This window comes from Colobus angolensis, unplaced genomic scaffold, assembly GCF_000951035.1.
Source record: "Colobus angolensis palliatus isolate OR3802 unplaced genomic scaffold, Cang.pa_1.0 Scaffold231, whole genome shotgun sequence".
Lineage (NCBI taxonomy): Eukaryota > Metazoa > Chordata > Mammalia > Primates > Cercopithecidae > Colobus > Colobus angolensis.
Window position 1 is genome coordinate 2757471 of NW_012115500.1, and position 22583 is coordinate 2780053.

A 22583-nucleotide genomic window follows, 5' to 3' on the forward strand; every position below is an offset into this window, starting at 1 on the left:
TTGTCTCGCTTAATTATCTCTGTAACCTTATGAGGAAGGTGCTTTTTTGGTCATCACTATTTTATACATGGGAAAATTTAGGCAGATGGAATTTGAGTAATTTGCCCAGGATCCTACAGTTAACAAATTATAGAAGAGGGATTTGAACTCACATAGCATGTGATTACCCACTATGTCATGCCCACTACTGGGAGAAATATGCTATGCTAGAACATGCTATATGACCAATAAATGGAATATTTATTTGAACTTCATGGTACTTTCTGACTGCGTTTAAATGATTTATTTAAATCAAGATTCCATCTGAGTTTCCCACTACATAGTGCTTGGGAAGAGTGGACAGTGACACTAGTTAACATGATTTAGTAGTTGGTGGCTTCCATTAGCAGTAAATTGATGACATGACAACCTGGAATGAGAAGGGTTGAAAACAGAGAAAACTTTTATTCTTTAAGAGTTTATGATTTTTTGTGATTATTGTTAGGGAAAACACTGTATTATTGTAGTATGTTTTAATTAAAGATGAGATAAGATAGAGGTTTGTATCTATGATATCATATTGATATTAATTCACTTAATGGTAGCAGTACAGTAATCTATAAATGCTTTGAATTTGTAGTAAGATGAAAGTCTTACTTGGATAACAACTTGCAGAGCTGATTTTGTTACCTTAGGAGAGGCAGAATGATTTAAGCTTGGCAAATGCATCTAAAGTAAGTGTTCATTATTCTATTTAGATAAAGCTGGAGGGATTTATCTGGTGATGTGCTTTATGACTGTCCTTGACTCTGTCTACCTCAACATTTTAATAAATAACAAAATGAGGACATTGGTTGGAGAGTGATCATATTTATGACCCATCCATTCACTTACGCAGAAATTCATATTTACAGAGTACCTCCTATGTGTGCCAGGCACTATCTTGGGACATGAAATGCAACAGTGAACAAAACACAAAAAAAATCTATTGCCTTCATAGATTTTTACATTAAAGTGTGGAAAGAGAGTCACTCACACACAAAAAGAACAAACAAAGTATATACCATATTAGTGATAGACACTGTATACCATATTAGTGATAGGCACTATTAATAAAACAAAGGAATGAAGTGGGTAGAAAGTACCAAGGGTTCACAATTTTTAATAAGGTAGTCAGGTATGGCCTTGGAGTTGTTGACACGTGACTAAGACTTCACAGGTGAGGGAGTACATTATTTAGATATATGGGGGAAGAGCAGAGGGAACAAGTGCAAAGGCCTGAGGCAAGAAACATCAAGGGTGACTTGAGCTAAGTAAGCCAGATGTGATGTCAGAGGGGGACAGAGTGAGGCCAGACCCACGGAGCTTTGCAAATCATGAAAACATGTTGGCTTTACTCGTGAGTTAGTCAATGAAGTATTGAGAGCAGAGGTGTTACATGACTTGACTTGTTTTTTTAGATAATGTGGTTCTAGTTGATAGGGTAGAAAACAAATTGTAGGAAAAATAAATGATGGAAGTAAGGAGAGCTACTGCAATAATGCAGCCAAAAGGTAATGGTAACAGTAATTATTGAGGTGGTAGCTCAATTTCTGGATATTTGTTTATTATGGAGGTAAAATTTACATTATTCATACTATGTACCAGGCACTGTTTTTTATGATATATTATGGTAAAAAAAAAAAAAAAAAGACTTAACATGAGGTCTACAATCTTAGCAAATATTTCAGTGTACAGTACAGCGTTAACTATAGGCACAATGTTGCATGCAGATCTCTAGGACTTACTCATCTTACATAACTGAAATTTACACCCATTGAACAGCAACCCCATATTCTCCCACCTCTCTTTCAGCCTCCAGCAACCACCATTTTACCCTCTGCTTCTAGGAGTTTTACTATTTTAGGTTCCTCACATAAGTGTCTGTCCTTTTGTGCCTGGCTTATTTCACCCTGCATAAGGTGTTCAGAGTTCATACATGTGGTCACATGGATAGGATTTCCTTCTTTTTTAAGTCTACGTAGTATCCATTGTATGTATATCACATGTTTTTCCTACTCATCCCTCAGTGGACTTTGAAACTGTTTTCACATCTTGGCTCTTATGAATAATGTTGCAATGGACATGTGAGGTCAAATATCTCTTTGAGATCCCTATTTTAATTCTTTTGGATAGATGCCTAGAAATGGGATAATTGGATTGTTTGGTATTTATATGTATTAATTTTTCAAGGAACCCCCATACTGTTTTCCATAGAAGATGCACTGTTTCACATTCCCATTAACAGTGTGCAAGAGTTCCAGTATCTCCATCTTTGTCGATATTTGTTATTATTTGTTTCTTGGTAATAGACATCCTAATAGGTACAAGATAATATATCAATAGGTTTTAATTTACCTTTCCTGATGATTAGTGATGTTGAGCATCTTTTCATATGCATGGTGTTCATGTGTATATCATCTCTAAAGAAACATCTATTCAAATCTTTTGCCCATATTTCACTTGGGTGAAATATGGCAAGAGGTGTGTTTATTTATTTGTAGTGATTCTTTATATATTTTAGATGTTAAACATATATTGGATATATAGTTCGTACGTATTTTCTCCCATTCAAGAGATTGCCGTGCAATAGATTTCTTTCCCTTTGTTGATTATTTCCTCTGTTCTGCAGAAGCTTCTTAGTTTGGTACAGTCTTACTTGTCTTTTTTAGTGTTTAATGTCTGTGCTTTGGTGTCATATCCAATAAATCATTGCTTAGACCAAATATCAAGGAGCTTCCTCCCTATGTTTTCTTCTAAGGGTTTCACAGTTTCAGATCTTCCATTTTAAGTTATAAATTCATTTTAAGTCGATTTTTGTGTATCATGTAAGATAGGATTTAATTTCAATCTTTTGCCTGTGGATATTAGTTTTCCTACCACCATTTGTTTAAGAGGCTATTCTTTCCGGATTATATACGCTGGCAATCTTGTCAAAGATCAGTTGATCACATATGAATGAGTTTATCTCTGGACTCTCTGTTTTATAATATTGGTTTATATATCTATCTTTATGCCAGTACCATACTATTTTGATTACTTCAACATTGTCATGTATTTTGAAATCAGTAAGTACTGTATTTTGAAGTCTGAGGTCTCAAGATTTTTCTTTCTCAGGATTGATTTTGGCTATTCATGGCCTGTTGTGGGTTTCTAGTGATTTTAAGATTGTATTTCCTATTTCTGTAAATTATGCCATTGGAATTTTGATAGGGATTGCATTGAATCTGTATATTGATTTGGGTGGCTGGACAGTTTAACAATATTAAGTATTCCAATCTTTGGGCTTTTGATATCTCTCTATTTGCTGTGTTTTTTGAAATTTCTCTCATCAATGTAGTGTTTTTGGTAAACAAGTCTTTCACCTTCTTAGTTTATTCTTACATATTTTATTCTTTGTGGTGCAGTTATAAATGACACTGTTTGCCTAATTATCTTTCAGATAGTTTTTGACTAGTATATAGAAATGAAACTGATTTTTGCTGGTTGATTTTGTATCCTGCAACTTTACTAAATGAATGTATTTGTTCTAACAGTGCTTTTTTTGGAGTCTCTAATGTTGTCTAAGATCATTTGTCTATATGCCTATAGACAACTTTAGTGTTGTCTGTGTATAAGATTATGTGTATATATGAATATGTATATACGATCATGTAAGATGCAATCGGAATATTTTGCTTCTTTCTGCTGTTGATGTCATCAGCTTCTTTTTCTGGCATAATTGTTCTGGATAGAACTTCCAGTAATATTCTGAAAGAAGTGGTGAGAGTGGCATTCTTGTCTCATTCCTGATTGTAGAGACAAGCTTTCATTTTTTTTCCTGTTAAGTCTGATATTAGTTGTGGAGTTTTCATATATCACTCTTGTTATATTGAGGTAATTTACTTTATTTCTCATTTTTGAGAGTTTTCATCATAAGAAGGTGTTGAATTTTGCCAAATTCTTTTTGTGCATCTATTGAGATGATCCTGTGATTTTTATCATTTATTCTGTTGATTTGCTGTGCCACATTAATTGATTTGGTCATATTGAACATCCTTGCATCACAGGAATAAACGCCACATAATCATCATCTATGATAAATGGGCTCTTAGATTCCATGTGCTAGTATTTTTTGAAAACTTTTGCATCTATATCCATCATCAATATTGGCGTGTAGTTTTCTTGTGGTTTCTTTGCCTGGCTTTGATATCAGGATAATTGCTGGCCTCAAGAATTGAGTTTGTAAATGTTCCCTCATTTTCTTTTTCTTTCCCAACAGCACATGGAAACAATATTTCACTATGATCAAGTGGAATTTATCCCAGGGATGTAAAGATAATTTGACATAGGCAAATCAATAAATGTGATGCAGCGCATTAACAGAAAGGACAAAAACCCTCTGATCATTTCAACAGACACAGAAAAAGTATTTGACAAAATTCAACATATACTCATAATAAGGAAAAATTTTGTACTTGATTAAATGGCTTCTGCTTTTTTCTCTTTTCTTTTTAAAAATATTTTGAACTTTTACTTTCAGGGAGTGCATGTATGGATTTTTTACATACGTGTATTGTATGATGCTGAGGTTTGAGGTACAGATGACCCTGTGTGATGAGTATAATAACCAGTAGGTAGTTTTTCACCCCATATCTCCTTCTTCCTTCCTCTAGTAGTCCCTAATAACTATTGTTTGCATGTTATATCCAAGTGTACTCAACATTTAGCTCCCACTTATAAGTAAGAACATGTGGTTTTTGGTTTTCTGTTCCTGCATTAATTTCCTTAGGATAAGGGCCTCCATCTGCATCCATGTTTCTCCAAAGACATGATTTCATTCTTTTTCATGGCTGCATAATATTCCATAGTGTTTTGTACCACATTTTCTTCATCCAACCCACCATGAATGGGCATCTAAGTTAAGTCCATGTCTTTGCTATTGTGAATAGCACTGAGATGAACATGCAAGTGTAAGTGTATTTTTGTACAATGATTTATTTTCCTTTGGGTATATATTTAGTTCCCTTGTTTTCAATTTCATATTTTAAATATGGTAGAATTTACTAGTGAAGTCATCTTATCCTGGGCTTTTGTTTTTTGAGAGGTGTTTGATTACTGATTCTATTTCTTTATGATATAGTTTTGATATGTGTGTTTCTAGCAATTTGTTCATTTATTCTAATTATGTAATTTGTTAGGGTATAATTTTTCATACTAGTTTCTTATGTGATCTAACATATGAAATACTCTGGAGAAAGATGCAGGTCTGAGAAGAGTGTGTATTCACCTCCTGTTTGGTAGAATGCTCTTTAAATGTCAGGTCCATTTTTTCTTTAATTTATTCAGATTATCTGTTTTCTTATTGATCTGTCTGGATGTTGTGTCCATTATTGAAAATGGGGTGTGAACTCTCCTGTTATTATTGTATTGTGGTCTATTTCTCCTTTCAGTTCTGTCAATGTTTGCTTTATGTATCAAGGTGCTCTGATGTTGAGTGCATATATATGTTTGTCATTGCCCTATCTTCTTGAGGCATTGACCCTTTTATCATTATAAAAGCTTTTCCTTTGTCTCTTTAATAGTTTTCGACTGAATGATAATTTGTCTGATGTACCCCTACTCTCTTTTGATTATGATTTATTAATATATGGGATATCATTTTCTATCCCTTCACTTTCAGCCTATGTGTGTCCTTAAATCTAAAGTAAGTTTCTTTTTTTAAAATCTATTCAGTCACTCTATGTCTTTTGGTTAGAGAGTTTAATCCATTTAAAGTAATTATTGATATTCCTATCAATAATTTGCTATTGCCGTTTTGTTAGTTGTTTCTTATTGTTCTTATAGTGTTTTTTTGTATATCTTCCTCTCTTGTTTTTCACTGGGTTTTGTTGGTTTTTTTTTTTGGTATTGTTATGCCTCGATTAGTTTTTTGTTGTTGTTGTTTTGTGTAAATTTTACAGATTTGTATGTGTGTGTGTGGTTACCTTGGTACTTACATAAAATATCTTACAACTGTCTATTTTATGCTGATAAGTTGAATTGCATGCAAAAACTTACAATTTAACTTCTTCCCCACAACATACTTTGTTATTATTTTCAAAGTCTATTCATATTGTGTATCTTTTAATAATTGTGTTTGTATCTTTATGGTTTTCAAAATAATTTTTTCTCTTAACTTTTACACTAGAATGAAATGTTTTTTACCCACTACCGTTACAATAATACAATATTTTATATTTGCCTAGATGTTTACTTTTCTCAACCAGTTTTATACTTTCTTATGCTGTCATGTTGCTGTTTAATGTCTTTTCATTTTGACTTGAAGAACACCACTTAACATTTCTTATAAGGCAGGTCCAGTGTTGATGATCTCCCTCAGTTTATTCTCTTCGGAAAAGTCTTTATCTCTCTTTCATTTTTGAAGGACAGTTTTTGTCAGGTGGGGTATTATTTGATGGCAGTTTTTTTTTTCTTTTTCCTTCAGCACTTTGAATATATCACCTCAACTTCTTCTGCCCTACATGGTTTCTGTTGATAAATTTACTCATAGTCTCATGAATATTCCCTTCTTTGGGACTGGTCACATTTTCTTGATGAATTCAAAATTCTCATTTGTCTTTGACTTTTGATAATTTGATTATAATGTCCCTTGGTGTGTATTTCTTTGAATTTATCTTATTGATGTTCTGTGGGCTCTTGGATATGTATGTTCATTAACTTCCCCAGATTTGAGAAGCCTTCAACAATTTCTTCTTTAAATAAGTTTTCTGTTTTTTTCTCTATTATCATTAAGAAACTTCCATAATTTGTATATTCGTCTACTTGCTCGTATCCCATAAATTTCTTAAGCTTTCTTTAAATTTTTTTCTATTTTTTTTTTCTCTTTTTGCTCCTCTGAGTTATTTCCAGTGACTTCTATTCCAGTTCGCTGATCCTTTCTTCTGCTTGATCTAGTCTGCTGCCAAACGCCTTTAGTGTGTTTTCCAGGTCACTTATGTTCTTCAGCTTCATGATTTTGGTTTAGTACTTTGTAATATTTTCTCTTTCTTTGTTGAAATTTTTACTTTGTACATGCATTTGGCTCTTGACCTTATGAACGTTATTTTTAATTCATTGTCAGGTTAACCATTTCACTGGGGTTGATTTCTGGAAGAGTATCTTGTTCCTTTGTTTGGAGCATCTTAGTCAGATTCTTCATTTTTCTTGACTCTCTCTCTTGGTATCTGCACATTAGACAAAGCAGACACCTCTATCAGTCGTTACTGGCTTGACTCGTACAGAAGGCTCCCACCAATCAACCTACCCAGGGATTCTGGTGGCCTCTATCAACTCTTTTCCTTCCACAGGAGGGGAAGGCTTTTGTCAGCTTACTGTGTGATGAACTGAAGCTATGGTGTCTGTAACCCACTGTTTCTGTTTCTCCTCAGGTGGCTAGATTGTGCCATCTCCGTCAGAGCGTCAGGATTCACAAAGCAGAAGCTTGTTATTTGGGAAGCCCTAGAGATATTGTAGCATTGGACACATAGATCAACTCTTTTCCTTCCAAGAGGAAAACTGAAAAAGAAAATTGAGATTTTTTGTTTTTTTGTTTGCTCACTCTGTGCTAAGCAATGGGGAGGAACAATAGCCTATACCAGCCCAAGATGTTGCTTGCATTCTTCCTCAGGTGTCTAGACTGTGCTGGGCCCCTCAGAGCTGCAAGACTAGCAAGACAAAGGCCAGTTCTCTGTACCACCCCCCATGCCCCACCCCGCTTCATTGGAAATGCAAGGGGATTGAACATGTGATCCAAGCCCTTACTTCCCCTGGGTGAAACCAGGAGCTTGGGCATCTCTTTCTGATCTAAGGGAACCACACTGAGAAGGGTCTCTGGTGAGAGGGTGTTTCATATCTCTCTACCAACTTCAGTGAGTCTGATTTTGCATTCTCCCAGGATGTAAGTACCTTTCATTTAGTTTCTGATTTCCCACACAGGGAATTCTTCCATCAATTGTGGCTGAATTGATATGCTGTACAAAGAAGGAGAGTCCAGGGTTTCCTATTCTGCCATCTTGCTGACATCACTCTGCTACATTCTTGTATGATTAGTTTTGTAGGCATATGTTTTTATATTTCTTAGGTAAATAGTAGGAATATAATTGTTGGCATACAGAGTAGGCATGTATTTAACACTGTAAGGTATCTTCCAGTTTTTCAAAATATTTTGTTTTTCACTCTGACTAGCAATATATGAGATATCCAGTTGCTCTGCATTCTAGCTAACATGTTGTGTTATCAGCCTTTTTAATTTCAGCAATAGTACTATGTGTGGAGTAAAATTTTAATGGGGTCTTAATTAGCATTTTCTGGATTTGTTTTTATGGACATTGAGTAGGTTTATGGTGATTGGATATTGTTTCAAGGGAAAGAGTGGTAAAAAGGATGGCACTAGGGACATTTGGTCTTATCAACTAAAAGTGGTATTGTCCATTAACAGAAATAGGGATGACTGAAATATATGCAGGTGGAGGCAGGAAAAGGAATATAAAAAATTGAGTGTTAGGCATGTTGATTTGATATTCCTGTTAGATAAGTTCAAGTAGAGATGTCAAGTGGCTATATGAGTTTAAGTTCAGGGAAACATCTATTTGAAGATCATCAGCATATAGATGATAGTAAAGCCATGAGATTTGGTGAGATCACTAAGGGAAGAATTGTAAGTAGAAAAGAGCTGACAACTAAGCCCTGAACTCCTCCAGAATTGCACCCATTAAAAGAAACCAGGAAAAGATTCTGAGATTAAGTAGCCAGAGAGGACAGAAGACACATAAGAATGTGACACTCAGAAGCCCAAGAAAGGAGAGCTTTCAGTAGAGACGCAGTGATTAACTGTGCCTGATGTTGCCCAAAGGGAGGATTCTGCTACATTCTTAGGGAACAAAAGGTTGTGGTCAGAGGGTGGGACGCTTGACTCTATAATTATATTCAGTTCTAGCTATTAGTAATGTAAAGGTCTGGAGAATGATGATTGAGACAGGGGCTCTATTAGGCTGAAGGACAAGATCACAAGAAGAAAGGAGTTTAAGAGACAGAAAGGTCAGTTTGTTGGAAGCATGTTGTAACAAGTGATATGCAATTGGAAAAGCTTTTTACAAATGTTTGTGTGTATGTATTTGACAAGCAAGAATAATAGGCTAAATCTGTCAACATGTCATTTAATAAGATTAAAAAAGGAAGTTTTGTCTTGAGGTGTAATATATTAAATGCATCGAGAAATAATTATTTAACATTAGGCTATAGGTATGGAATTTAATGGATTTAGTTGACTGTGAACTTAGTAAAGCTTTGCCAATTAGATTCTTAATGATTTCCAATAAATTTTTTTCAAAAAGGACTTACAAAAAACATGGTTAATCCTTATCTGTATGAAATAATTTTAGCAACCAAAGTAAGAAAGGCTGTTCCTCTTTATGAGCATAGGTCAGCCACACCTTAAATGTCATGTGCCTTCACATATTCTATATTGAGCATATCAAAGCAAGAGAGATTAGGATTATCAGTGAAGTTCAAGCCTTGTCACATGACTATAGTGTTATCAAACAGACCATTTCATATACTTCCCTTGAGAAAAAAAGAAATTCAGGAAAAATAAATGAGTGGCATTTTATATTCCTCCTTGAGCAGTAGTGACAGGAGAATGTAGAGATACCCCTGCTTGGCAGCATTAAGAATTTTTATATTTTAGTGATTGATAGCACTGCTTCATCAGCAATGTAATCCTTAAAAAATTTTGAAAATCAGTAAACGAGTTAACTTTATGGTGAAGACTTATCACATTTTATGAATTCTAAGACACCATCAATTACATCATATACCATTATTTTATGTAGCAAACTGCCATTATAATTATGATATGCCTTCACTTTTAAAAACTCATTCTGATTTCAGAAATATTAAAATGTGAAAAAGGGTTTTGGTATTTATTAGTGATATGTAGCAATTTAAAACTATAGCTCCTCAACTTTTTGTTTTTAATAATGTTAGTGTCTTAGTGTGCTATGTATCTTTCAAATAATCCAAATCCACAAAAATGCATTTTTGCAAACACAGACTTTTTATTAAATATCAAATTCTTTTTTATGTAAAATATTATATTTTTATTATAGTTAGTAGATGCCTTCCCTGAATAACTTTTCAAAGCAGGTTCAGCTCTTAGAGATTAGTAACAAAATTCTTATTGGGTTAATATCAATTTTTCTGTTAAAATGTTATTCTTCATTTGCTGCACTGATGCCATGTCTTTTGACTATTAGTAATAAAATTAAGGCTATGTAAAGAACATAGCCATGTATCCTAATTACTCCACCTGGGGTGCAGTCAGCAGTTTGCTCTAAGTTGCTCTTTTGGCTGTGTTGCAAAGTAATTCATACACTTGTATCTTCTAGTTTATGGGTGAATTTTGTCAGTGCATTCTATGTTTATTTGTGAAGAGTTCTTTCTGGAAGTCAGATTAGGCTATCACGGGAACAGCATGCTTCTAAGATGTTTGTGTAATGTTGATTAATGTGACACTGTATTGTAACTTTATGGTAATAATTCTTTATCTTTTAAAAGCATCTTGAATTCAAGATGTTTTAACTTTAATGCAGATTTTCTTATGCAGGATCCTAAAAACTTGGTTGCAATAATACTGCTGAAAAAAACATTTTGTTTTTTTTGTGTGTGAATATCCACCAGAAAGCTGGACTTGAACCTTAAGGAAATTTAGTGGAGAACAAAGAAGTGGCACTTCAGGGAAGTGCTATGGAGCAGCTATTTCTAACATCAAACCATCCGGTAACTTGTAAGCTTCATAGTTGTCTAATTACTGAATGTCGGCTACATGTAACCATAGCCGTTATATAATCATGTTTAAAGATGAAGATAAAGGAAGTGGTAAAGATCCAGATAATATGTACTCTTATTTAATTAATGTTTATGAATGATGCAGAAAAAATAATTTAAGAAAAACACTGGGCCATAGATATACACTTTCACAGATAGCCAAGTAGTGAAGACATTAGGTACAGATCATTTTGGAAGTATGTACAGAATACTTTGGAAGTATGTACAGGGACTGACACAAAGTTCTGCTTATTTCTTAAAGTGATTAGCTATAAAATGCTTTTTTACTTTGAATTATTAACCTTTCTAATTACTTGCCTTCCCACCAAGAAAGGCATGAGAAGTTGGGATGAATCAATTTCATTTTTTTTCAATAGCGAATTTGAAGTGAATTCAATTTTGGTCAAGGTGGAAAAACTTATTTCGTAGAAAAATTCTCTAGGGAGGTCCAGGAGAAAAATTAATATTGTATTTGCATACCATAGTTAGGATCACAGATGAACTTCAGTGGTACCCAATTTACCTATATCTAAGCAAAAGGCAAAGCCATCCTTCCTAAATGATCTGTTTGAGGCATTTGATAGCATCTTTCTCAATATTTTTGATTGTCCAGGAAGCACGCAGTGAGGCAAAATGATCAGCACAGGCAATAAAACAGAAAGCTGACCTGAGCACCTGCCTGTGTTCTACTCTTTTGTAATTTTAGTTGCATCAGTATAATTCCATATTGGCATCATTCCCTCTTTCACTTTATTTTGCACTGTCATATAAAGCTACCATTAAGGCATATAGTCCATCCTAAATCTCATTTGATCTCTAAGTAAAAGTTCTTAAAACTATCGGGACAAGATGGCCATACCTTAGAAGATGTGCTAACTAAACTAAGGGAGTCTGGTTTTCTTTCTCCTTGAGATATAGCCCTGTAGATAGCTACAGATTTTTTTCAACTGAGATCTTTATGATATCAGAGTATTTTCTTTCCTTCTTGTATTCTAAAGATTTAAACTGAGTCCTGGGGATAAGGCATGATGCTATCATAGGAATAGATTCCTGTCACAAAGGTAGAAGTTTCAAATATCTTTTCATTGAGGTCTTTTTCTTTAGAACTGATACTCTCATTTATTTATATCCAATCTTACTTTTAAAAGAGGAGGTATGGCTAAAAATATGCACACATGGCAATAACAAAAAATGAATTAAAAAATCAGAATAAAAAGAAAACAACCCTAGGAAACTCAGATGAAGCCGCGATTAAATTTAGAAAGTAGAAAGGGATGTTCTGCAGTGTAAATTGGAATATAGCAAGTATTGTCTTTAAATAATTTTTTCACTTGTAAATGAAGAGAAAACAAATGATTATAAGATTTGAAGTGGTCATGCTATTAATGCCAATACCTTGGGAGGAAACAAATACAATTTTTGCATTCCAGTTCTCACAGGACGCACTGTGGTGAGGTTAACGGCATCCTCAATGATACCCTCTCCAGTGAGTACAATAAAAATTATTGTAGGCATTTTTCTTATTGTCTACATGTAATATAAGCCCAGGGGTGACCGCAACATGAAAACTCAGTAAAAAGCACTTTTATAGAACAGTGATCATCTGAAAACAGTGATCTCTGAGGACAGAGGTCTATAATTTTGCCATTTTGTTCTGTTTGGTCTATAATCTGTCATTTTGTTCCTGCGATAACAACTTAGAATATATAGAACAGTAAATTGGCAAAGCCATCCTGTATGGGCCAGAGTAAATATTTTGGTTTTGAAGGTCATATGTTCTCCATCTCAACTTCTCAATTCTGCCTTTGTAGCATGAAAGTAGCCATAGGTAATGTGGAAATGAATGGGGGTACCAATAAAACTTTAAACAATTAGATGGCGAGCCAGATTTGGTTCATGGACTGTCCTTTGCCAAATCTGATCTAGAGAAATAGGATTTTATTCACTTTAGAGAGTTATCTAGTCTGTAACTTCTCAGAACAGTTTTTAAATAAATATTTGAAAGCAAAGATGAGAAATTCAAGTACTTCTTTGAAACTAAAGACCTGAAAGACATCGTATTACCAGGTAAGGGTACTATAGGGTATAGCTCCCCAACCAGAAAGTGGTTGATGTCTTCATTTAAAAAGTAAAGAATTTAACCAGAGTTACCTCACCTCTGAATTAGGAAGGGTGAATGAGTATAATTAATCGGGGAACATTTCCCCCTTGCCCCAAAATTCTGCATTCTCCAGAAGAAATGTATGTTCATATGTGACTCATGGAAAGTATAATAATAAATCATGTGCATCTGGGAATGATCACCTACCTACCAGATCTGTGCCCACGGGCACGTTTTTCTCACCTATTTTTAACTGAATCTCCTTATCAGGAAGTTGGGCATAATAATTTATTCCTCACAGGGTTGCTACGAGGCAAAATGTTTAGCCGTTAGATGAATGATTGATATGAATTGATAGATTATAGTTTGGGTCCTAAAGTACATGCCAGAACTCCCAAATGCTTGCATACAGGACTGTATCCAACCCATAGAAGTATTTACTTTGTCCTGTGAAACATGGACTGTATAAGTGTCTGTGATGCAAATGAGAAAAAAAATATGGTAGCTTTACATGAAAAAATATATTTTAGGGAAAAGAAAAACAAGTAGATCTGACTGCCTTAGGCCTGCTGCATTGGATGAAAACAGTCCATGTGAGCAAGGCATGTGGCCTCCAGTGTACACAGCTTTTACCAGACACCTGTCACCCTGGAGCTCCGACTGGGCTCTGCTAGCATTCACAACCCGGCTTGTCCTGCTGTGTTGCTTTAGTAGTGTCCATAAGAAACAAATCCTTCCTGGTCCCATGTATATATCTTTTCTTTTTCTTTTGTATACCCAGTCTGCTTCGTTTTCTTCTATTATGTGGTTCTTGTTAGGATCCCAGAGTAACGTAAAGTCAGGAGGTTATTAGTAGCTCTGTGATAAAGGAATTCTCTAGTTAAGTAAGCTTAGGTATGCTTAGGGAAGCAAAGAAGGCAGGTGTCTTCTGTGGGCCTCTCATTATCCTTTAATATATTAATGAACAGTTTCAGTTTCCAAGATAAGAGTACACTGTATAGCAATCTCAAACTCATTTTAACAAATACATTTTTTAAAATTTCAGTTTAATGCCCTATATGTCATGGCCACTTAACTATTGACCACATTTTTCCCGTGGAACATGGTTTGGAAATGATACTATTTAAATCCTCATAGATCTTGTAATTTTAATACAAACATCCTAGATGTATTTGTTGCAAATGGTATCCACCAATTACCTGATAATTGAACCTACTTTATAACATTACTGGATAATAATAGTATCAAGAGTAATATAGGTAAGATTTATTGAATACTTATAGGCAGCAGGGTAAGCACTTAGCTAGGTTATTTTATTTAATCTGCACAAAAATTCTGTAAAGTGGATTGTCTTATCCCTCTTCCATAAATGATAAAAATGGGGTAGAGTGAAGCTAAACAAGTTGCTGGTCACACAGCTGCCAGGTAAGACAACTAAAGTCTTTTACCCTTACTCTTAGCTGCTGGATTTCACTGCCTTGACTTCGTGCAGTTAAGAGTTGGAAACATATGCTCCAAATTATATCTAAATTAGATTGATCTTGGACCGTGTTTCTTCCTGTAGTAATGATATATAAATATCAACTGTCTGTTGAAAATCACTCTAGCTTTTAAATATAAAACCTTAATAAAGTAGAAAAGTATATGCTAGATTTATATTGTATTTGCTAGAACATATGGCTGGTTAATTCAGTAGATTCACCGATTTATAAGATTTAGAAAGAAGAGGTCATGAAACTTGATGCTTTTCAGTTTTAAAATGGTATACTATTTGATGAGGGTTTTTCTAAAGAAACTGATACTCATGGTTCTATTAAGGCACAGATTTCTTTTATCAGTCCCTGAGGGTACTGACTAGTCCTAAACTGTTCTATATTTAAGGAGAGTGAAGACCAAAAAAGATCAATAAAAGCTAAACAGAATGTTCCTGAAATCTTTTCTGCAAACGGACAGAAATTTAACAGTGCTTAGTAGAGAAGCAGATATGCCTGAACTCCCTTTGAACTTATGTAATCACTCCTCAACTTGCTCTGCCATCCTGTGTATAATTTTGCCCAAGAGGTACAAACTTTTAATTTATTAAGGGGAAAAAATATGACAGAGTGTTGAGATCATTTTCAGTGAGGTCCAACAATGATCTGTAAGTTGTAAGAAGCCATTTGTTTTCCAGTAGGTTGATGGAGAATAAATACACAAAATATTTGTAAAATATCACCATCCATAATGGATGATTATAGTATGTAAGTGTATATATTTATAGTATATAGTACATAAGTATATCTATACATAGCTAAATATATGTATACATACATGTTGTGTTTTATTGATACCAAGATACTATTAATTATAATAATACACATCATTGATGCAATCAGAGTTTTTCAGAAAGAAGATAAGCATATCAAACATGCCAATTTTTGGAAGACACATTCAGATTTCATGAACTATCAGAATTGAAATGTGTCTTATGATTAAGTCTGTCTGGATGCATTGCTCACTATTCAGATGTAGGGGTTGATAAAATGAAAGAAAAAGAGAAGTTAAGTTTTTCCAGGTAGCTAGGTAAAGGGCAAGGGTTGGTAGATCTGGGAAGCAAATTAAGATTTTAGCATGCTGTGAAGTTTATTTTAGAAGCTCTAAATTATGCAGGTCAAGTTCCAAGCCTTGTTGGATTAGTTGGGGTTGCCTTTAAATGGGTCACCCGCTAATCATGCCTTATTTGTCCCTCTGGTGTATTTACAGGTACTAAAGATGGATGGGGATCATTAGGTATCTCTTATTATATTGTCCCACAAATATCTTAACCGTGAGTTTTGCAGAGTAATATTTTTCCATTTGTGTCTACAGGCTAATATATATTTGAAGAATTCATGACCACACCTCAATGTTCATGTTTCACTGAGATTATTTCATTTTCATCCAGAAAAAAGTTTTATTTTATATAAATCATATGTATTTTTCTGGCTCTGAAAATGATGCATGGTATTGAAGACAACTTGGGGAATGTTGATACAAAATAGGTGACTTAAAATCACCCATAATAGTACCTTTACCTATAATGACGTAATTTGAAGTGTCCATTCTTTTGCTTTAAATATGTTTTTTCATATAAAATTGAGATCACTTAGTATATATATTTTTAATTATTTCCATTCAAAATGAACATTGTGAACATGTTATCTTTAAAACGAGATGTTTAGTCTGGATAGATAAGAAAGCATATATTCAATAGTTTCATTCAATGAAATAATTGCTGCTTTTATACAACTTAGACTCATATTTATCTATGTTATTAGACTGACTTCAGAGAGGAAAGTTTTATAGGCTATAGTTTTAAGGGAAATTTATTGTTGTATAAAGCTCAACAAGAGGAAAGTAGACCTAATTATCATATTTCTAACTTGTCACTGCATTTTGTGATGCTGTATTACCATGAGCTCAGATAGTCCTAGATGCTTGCAAATTTTAACAAAGGAAATTGTACAAATTGCAATGGATAATAGCAACCTCAAATTTCATAGTATTTCTGAAAAAAGAATGACTCCCCATAATTTTAAATCATTGTCAGAAATTTACATTTCCTTGGCAGTCTGTGGTCCTTAAAGTTTAATAAGATAGTCCAAATTGATAAAACTCTGTTAAGTCTTTGCCACTGGTTGAAGAAGTTTCCATAGCATGATGGTTTATTATTCCCTTCCCCCAAAGTATCTGGTCTCTACATTCATGTTAAAAACAACAACAACAACAAAAAGAAAGGAAATAAAGATAATAAGAGAATTGAATATAATTTTTAGAAATTAATTTAATACACTTGATTATAGCCAAAAGGCCAAGAAGTGATTAGAAATAAATTTAGTTAAAATTATCTGTAGTATAAATCATTTTAATCTCTATTGTGATAAATGTTAGGGATCATATTACAAAATACGTTTCCCTTTTTTAGCTTTGTTATTTATAATTATTCCTAGTATAAATGTAAGCTGTTACCGGATTGCTGAGGTATCTGGAAATTCACTGCCTTTAGCCATTGGATTAATGTGTTAAAGCTCACCTTAAAATTTTCTGGTGCTGTGCAAATAATAGTTGTTCAGTGAATGCTTGACTGACTACCTGATGGAAGACTACTCTAATAGGCTCCTGAAAGGAAGATGGAATTTAGAGCATTGCAGGGGAGAAGGAGGCAGGAGCTTAGGACAACATGGTTATGTGGGTGAGAGAGAAAGCCACTGAGACCAAAAAAGGAACCAAAAAGAAATTCCAATATGTAAGGAGTAGCTAATTCTTGTTTTTCCCAGGGACAGTATTTTTCCCAGAGACAGTATTTGTTTTCATACTATTTTTTGGTAATTTTCCTTTTTCTGATATTATATCCTAGATATTTTATGAATCCTAAGAGGTTTTTGCATAGATGTGCATTTGTTGCATGTTCATAACAATATCTAAGACTGTTATTTCAGAGTTTTGTATCAGTCATCTAGTGATTGATAAAAAAATGATATAGAACCTATTTCTGAGATTGGATGATGACATAATAAAAAAAGTAGCTTCTCATTTTAATTCTCATAATGACTTTGTGATCTTAGTTATGTTATAAGTAAATATTGACCTCCTGAATCATATACTACCAAATGGCAGGACTGGGCTCTTTAGCCTGTTTTATCCTTTCCTATATATAGTTGGATGACTCAGAAACACTCAAAACTGCAAGGAGATACCACTGCATTTTAAAACAAAGTTGATTGCCTAATCAATGTTAAGAGACACTGAGAGAGAGAGAAATCTAAGACTCGACTTTGGTTAATTGGATTGTCCAGTTGTTATCATAATGCAGGATACTGATTCATCAATATCACTGGCCTTTTAGGATGAGCCATCACAGTCCTCTATGTGCATTACTTTATTACTGCCTTTCACACTAGACAATAGCAGCTATGATGCTGTCATACTTGCTTGGTCTGAAGATGTTGACAATCATTGATTTTCTAAAAAATAATGGTACCTATTAATCTCATGTTTTATTAATTTCTAATTTAAAAAGCATGAGTTCAGTTGAAACATTACACTGGAAAAGATGTTTTATTTTTATTTATAATTGTGAAAGAGAAGATTTTATAGCACCTGCAACTGTCTGTCACAATATGCAGCTTCATTGTCTTTTCTTGATTTTCAGTAGTTATCTCAATAAATCACTTATTTTTAATGTCATTTAAGAAGAGTATATAAATTATTGCTCTTCCAGTTACAACACAGCATTAATGGGAAATTGTTAATGGGAACTTGAATCATATAAAGTATCTAGAGTTTCAAAATGACAAATCTATTATTTATTATGGATAATAGTCCTGTAGTTTAATATAGCTACTTCTTTTTTCTTTTTAGAAAATGTTAATCATTCAGCCTAATACTTTGCACAGTAGAAAAGGAGACACATGTTAAACAAGATAAAAATTTGAATTTTGAAAGGTGTCTTCTACTCATTTCTATATGTAGGATCATTTCTCACCTTGTGAACCATAGCAGAATAGAATTAAAAATAAATGATTTTTAGTATTATGCCTGTCTTTATATTGTTTTTTTCTTCTTTGTGTCTCTTATGGATCACTACATGATTTAGTAAATATTGTTCTCCTGAGTCAAGATATGCAGATGATATTTGCTTTGGAAGTATTATGGAGGTAGAGGTTGATAGATCTGGACTTTTCATCATTGTGTGCCGTTGGCTATTCTTTTCAGTGCTGCCACTATCACCTTTTCCTCTATGTACTTGTAACTAGAGTTAATAATATTATAGAGTCCATTTCTGCACTTATTCAAATAACAGGTCATAGGTAAATATGAATTTGAATAAGTGCACAAATTTCATTGTGTCACCGAAAAACTATTTTCAATTTGATGGATATTTGCAAACAGGAGCCCCTACTTATTTGAACATCACCTATAGATGAGTCATGTTCTACCTGCTGGGTTGCCAAGTCTAAATATTTTTAAATAACAGTGGCTATACAGGATATAGATAAAAGTCATTTCCATAAATAAACAAATGTATACAAGAGTATGTTTGATTATTTTGTGAGGATTTTACAACAGCTTTCCAGGATTCAGTTTCAAGTCAGTTCCCTCTTTCTCCCTCTGGGGGCTTGCATGTATAAACATACATGCACACGCGTTCACACTGTGTATGTGGATTATTTCATTTTACCTGCACGAAACGTTGTCTGTAGTGGCCATTCCTCTGTTCCTCTTTATTCTCTTCTATAAATCTCAAATTACTCTTTAATATGTGTTTATGAGCCATCAATTTTTATCTGCTCCATATTTTAAGAAGGCAAACACAGTTAAGTCAAAATGACTAATGGGATGGTAGGGAGAAGTATGGGCTGATAAAAATTAAAATAGGGAACAAATGATTCCCCTTTAGAGCCATCCTTTTAATATGGCCAATTATTGTGAATAAAAAGCAGCATTCTAAAACATTTCTTTTAATTACATTTTGTAATAAAGATATATACCCCTCTGCTTTCCAAACCACATGTTATCCATACTATGCTTCAGCAGGCAGTAACAATTCAAGAGAAGTTTCAAGCTCTAGAACCTTTTACAGAATTATAGGAGTCTTATTTCAGAGGTTCTTAAAGTGTTATGCATAGTTTTTGCCAAAACACAAAAGATAGTCATTGGCAAAAATCTACTGTGTTTTAATCCTCTTCTGTGAACTTTACTTCACCTCACTACTCTCCCCTGACAGTACATTCTCATGAGCATTCACAACTCACTCATCATCCATCCTTTGTCCCTTCCAGGTCACGCTCCCCTAGAGTTCTTGAAGTGTTTCTCTCTTGGCTCATCATCACCCTCTTCACCACTACTCTTGCTTTAATTACTGGTGATTTCAACATTGTGGTAAATGATCATTTTAATTATCTGGCTTCTCAGGTGGGCCTCCCTGACCCACTGTCCTTCAATTATCTGTCCTTCATCCTAACTCAGGCACCCTGCCCATGATCATTTCCTGCAACCACTCTGTATTCTCAATTTCAAATTCCCTGATTTCCATCCACAATACTATCTTTCTATCTTTCTCCCTCTAATACTCTAGCTCCAAAAATGTTTCAGTCACACCTGGAATCTGATCCTATCGTGTTTTCACTTCCTCTTGTCCTCACCTTGTATCAAATATGCCACAGTTCCCTAGTCCATTATATTTCCTACTTATAGAGAAGACTTTTTTTTTTCTTGATTATTCAAATCTCTGCCATCTCTTCCTTCATTCTCCCTCTTACTTGGCTAATTTGGTTCTTGCCTCGCTGAGAAAATTGAAGGTATCCTAAAACTTTCACAAACTTTCATCATCACATTTAAACATCTATCTGCAACTTTATCTACTGTTGATGAATTGTCCATGCTCTTATTGAAAGCCACCTCCTCCAAATGTCTATGAGAACCAGTCATCCTTACTGGAGGACACTGATTTAGTCATTCAGTATTGCCCAATCCTTCTTTACAGAGAGACACATAGCTGGGCACTGTAGCTCACACCTGTAATCCCAGCACTTTGGGAGGCCGAGGTGGGAGGATCACTTGAGCCCAGTCTGGGCAACACGGTGAAAATTCAAGACAGGCCTGGGCAACATGGTCCTGTCTCTAAAAAGAAAATACAAAAATTAGCTGGGCGTGGTAGCATGTATCTGTAGTCCCAGCTACTCTGGGGACTGAAGCGAGAGAACTGCTTGAGCCCAGGAAGTTGAGGCTGCAGTGAGCCATGATTATGCCACTGCACTCCAGCCTGGGTGACAGAGTGCGACCCTGCCTCAAAACACAACACAATAGACTTGCTCCTGAGTTATTTTTAAAAATCAAGGTCAGTTTTGCAGCTCTGAAGGATATGACATGTTTCTGAATTAGAGTAATACATATGATTTATATAGAGATATCTATCTATCTATATGTAAGAAAATGTTATATAAATAAGGTCTGAATTATGTGTTATACACTTACATTATGGCATCAGTGATGTAAGAACTATTCAGAAATGGCTTCCAGGTAAGACTTGAGCTGTGCATTCATGGATGGAGAGATTTTGATATGTGGAGAGAAAATTAAAGCAGCAGTCCCAGGCACGAAAACACAACATGAGCATGTGTACAGATGTAAAATGAGCTGGTGTAGTCACAGTTCAGAGAGAAAGCCTGACTAACCAGTATAAAGGCTTCATGAGATTGCTCAGAAAGAGGGGTCATAGAGAAGGATTCTTAGAACGCTCTTCATGATGGCCTTGACTTTGAGGCGTAAGTAGAGATGACAGTAGAATAGTCACATGGAAATACTAGTTAATTTTTTTTCAGAACTGCGATTGGATAATAGAATACATTGAGCTTCATGTCTTCTTTGCTTTTATACTTAGAATCTTCCAAACTGAGTTCACATGCCATATTTTAGGATGGAGGAAAAAGATACATTGAGGACTTTGAAGCCGATGGTTTGGTTAGCAGTAGGGAAAAGCCTGGGCACATCCACACTTGTACTCACTCATTAAGTGAGATGCAGGAGGGACAGGCCTGGTCAGCAAAGGAGGCTGTCACCGTGAGCACGCTCACACTCAGGTTCAGTTTACATTTCTGCCATCCTGGGCTTCAAGGTATCAGAAGGAGACAGAAGACCCCATCAGGAGAGTGAGGAGGTCGATGGTTGCTATTCCTTTTTTTTTTTTTTTTTTTTAGATGGAGTCTTGCTCCTGTTGCCCAGGCTGGAGTGCAGTGCACGATCTTGGCTCACTGCAACCTCCATCTTCTAAGTTCAAGTGATTCTCCTGTCTCAGCCTCCCAAGTAGCAAGTGCCACCATGCCCGACTAATTTTTTTGTATTTTCTGTAGAGATGGGGGTTTCATCATGTTGGCCAGGCTGGTCTCGAACTCCTGACCTCAGGTGATCTGCCCACCTTGGCCTCCCAAAGTGCTGGGATTACAGGCATGAGCCACCGTACCCCGCCCATGATTTCTGTTTTACATGTTGGCAGTTGGGAGACCTGACAGTCATTTTTCTCCTAACAAACCAGGTCTTCACCTCACCTAAGGACACCTGACACTGTTGTTAGCATAGAAATCTTACACCTGCATTATGGTGCAGTTGAAATTTTCTGATGATGGAAATGTTCTATAACATAGATAGCTATTGAGCACTTGAAATTTGGCTAGTCCAACTGAGGAGCGAAACATTTCATTTTATTTTCATTTATTTAAATTTAAATCTACATAGTCACATGTCGTTATGGGCTACTAAATTTGATAGGGCAACTATAGAGCTAATCTCTATTTAATATTTATTGGGTGTGTCATGTGCCTGGCCTAATCTAAGAACCTTATGTGTACCCTTAATATTAACTATTTGAATTTCCATAATAATCACAAGGATTAAGCATTCATATTTTCCTCATTATAGTAATGAGAGGACTGGAGTAGAGAGAGGCTTAACGTAGGAAGGAAATAGCAAAGTTGGAATTTAAACCTAGTTAGTATATTTACAGAGCTTACACAACTGTGTCTCTCCATCTTTAACTTCTAAATTAATCTTGTTCTTCTTTCTTGCTGACATTCATACATTTATTCATGTAGGTTATTACTGT

At 34.8% G+C, this 22583-nt stretch overlaps 1 protein-coding gene across 4 annotated transcripts in view; it reads left to right on the forward strand.

Moving 5' to 3' along the window:
- NKAIN2 (Na+/K+ transporting ATPase interacting 2) overlaps positions 1-22583 on the forward strand; it is a 1037556-nt gene that overhangs the window by 305612 nt on the left and 709361 nt on the right. Inside the window, exon 2 of one of the 4 annotated variants that reach the window (XM_011944460.1) lies at positions 15707-15770. The exons of the other annotated variants lie outside the window; for them this stretch is intronic. Coding sequence (XP_011799850.1) covers positions 15720-15770 — 51 coding nt within the window. The 5' untranslated portion in view covers positions 15707-15719. The remainder of the gene's footprint in view (positions 1-15706; positions 15771-22583) is intronic. 4 annotated transcript variants of the gene reach the window in all.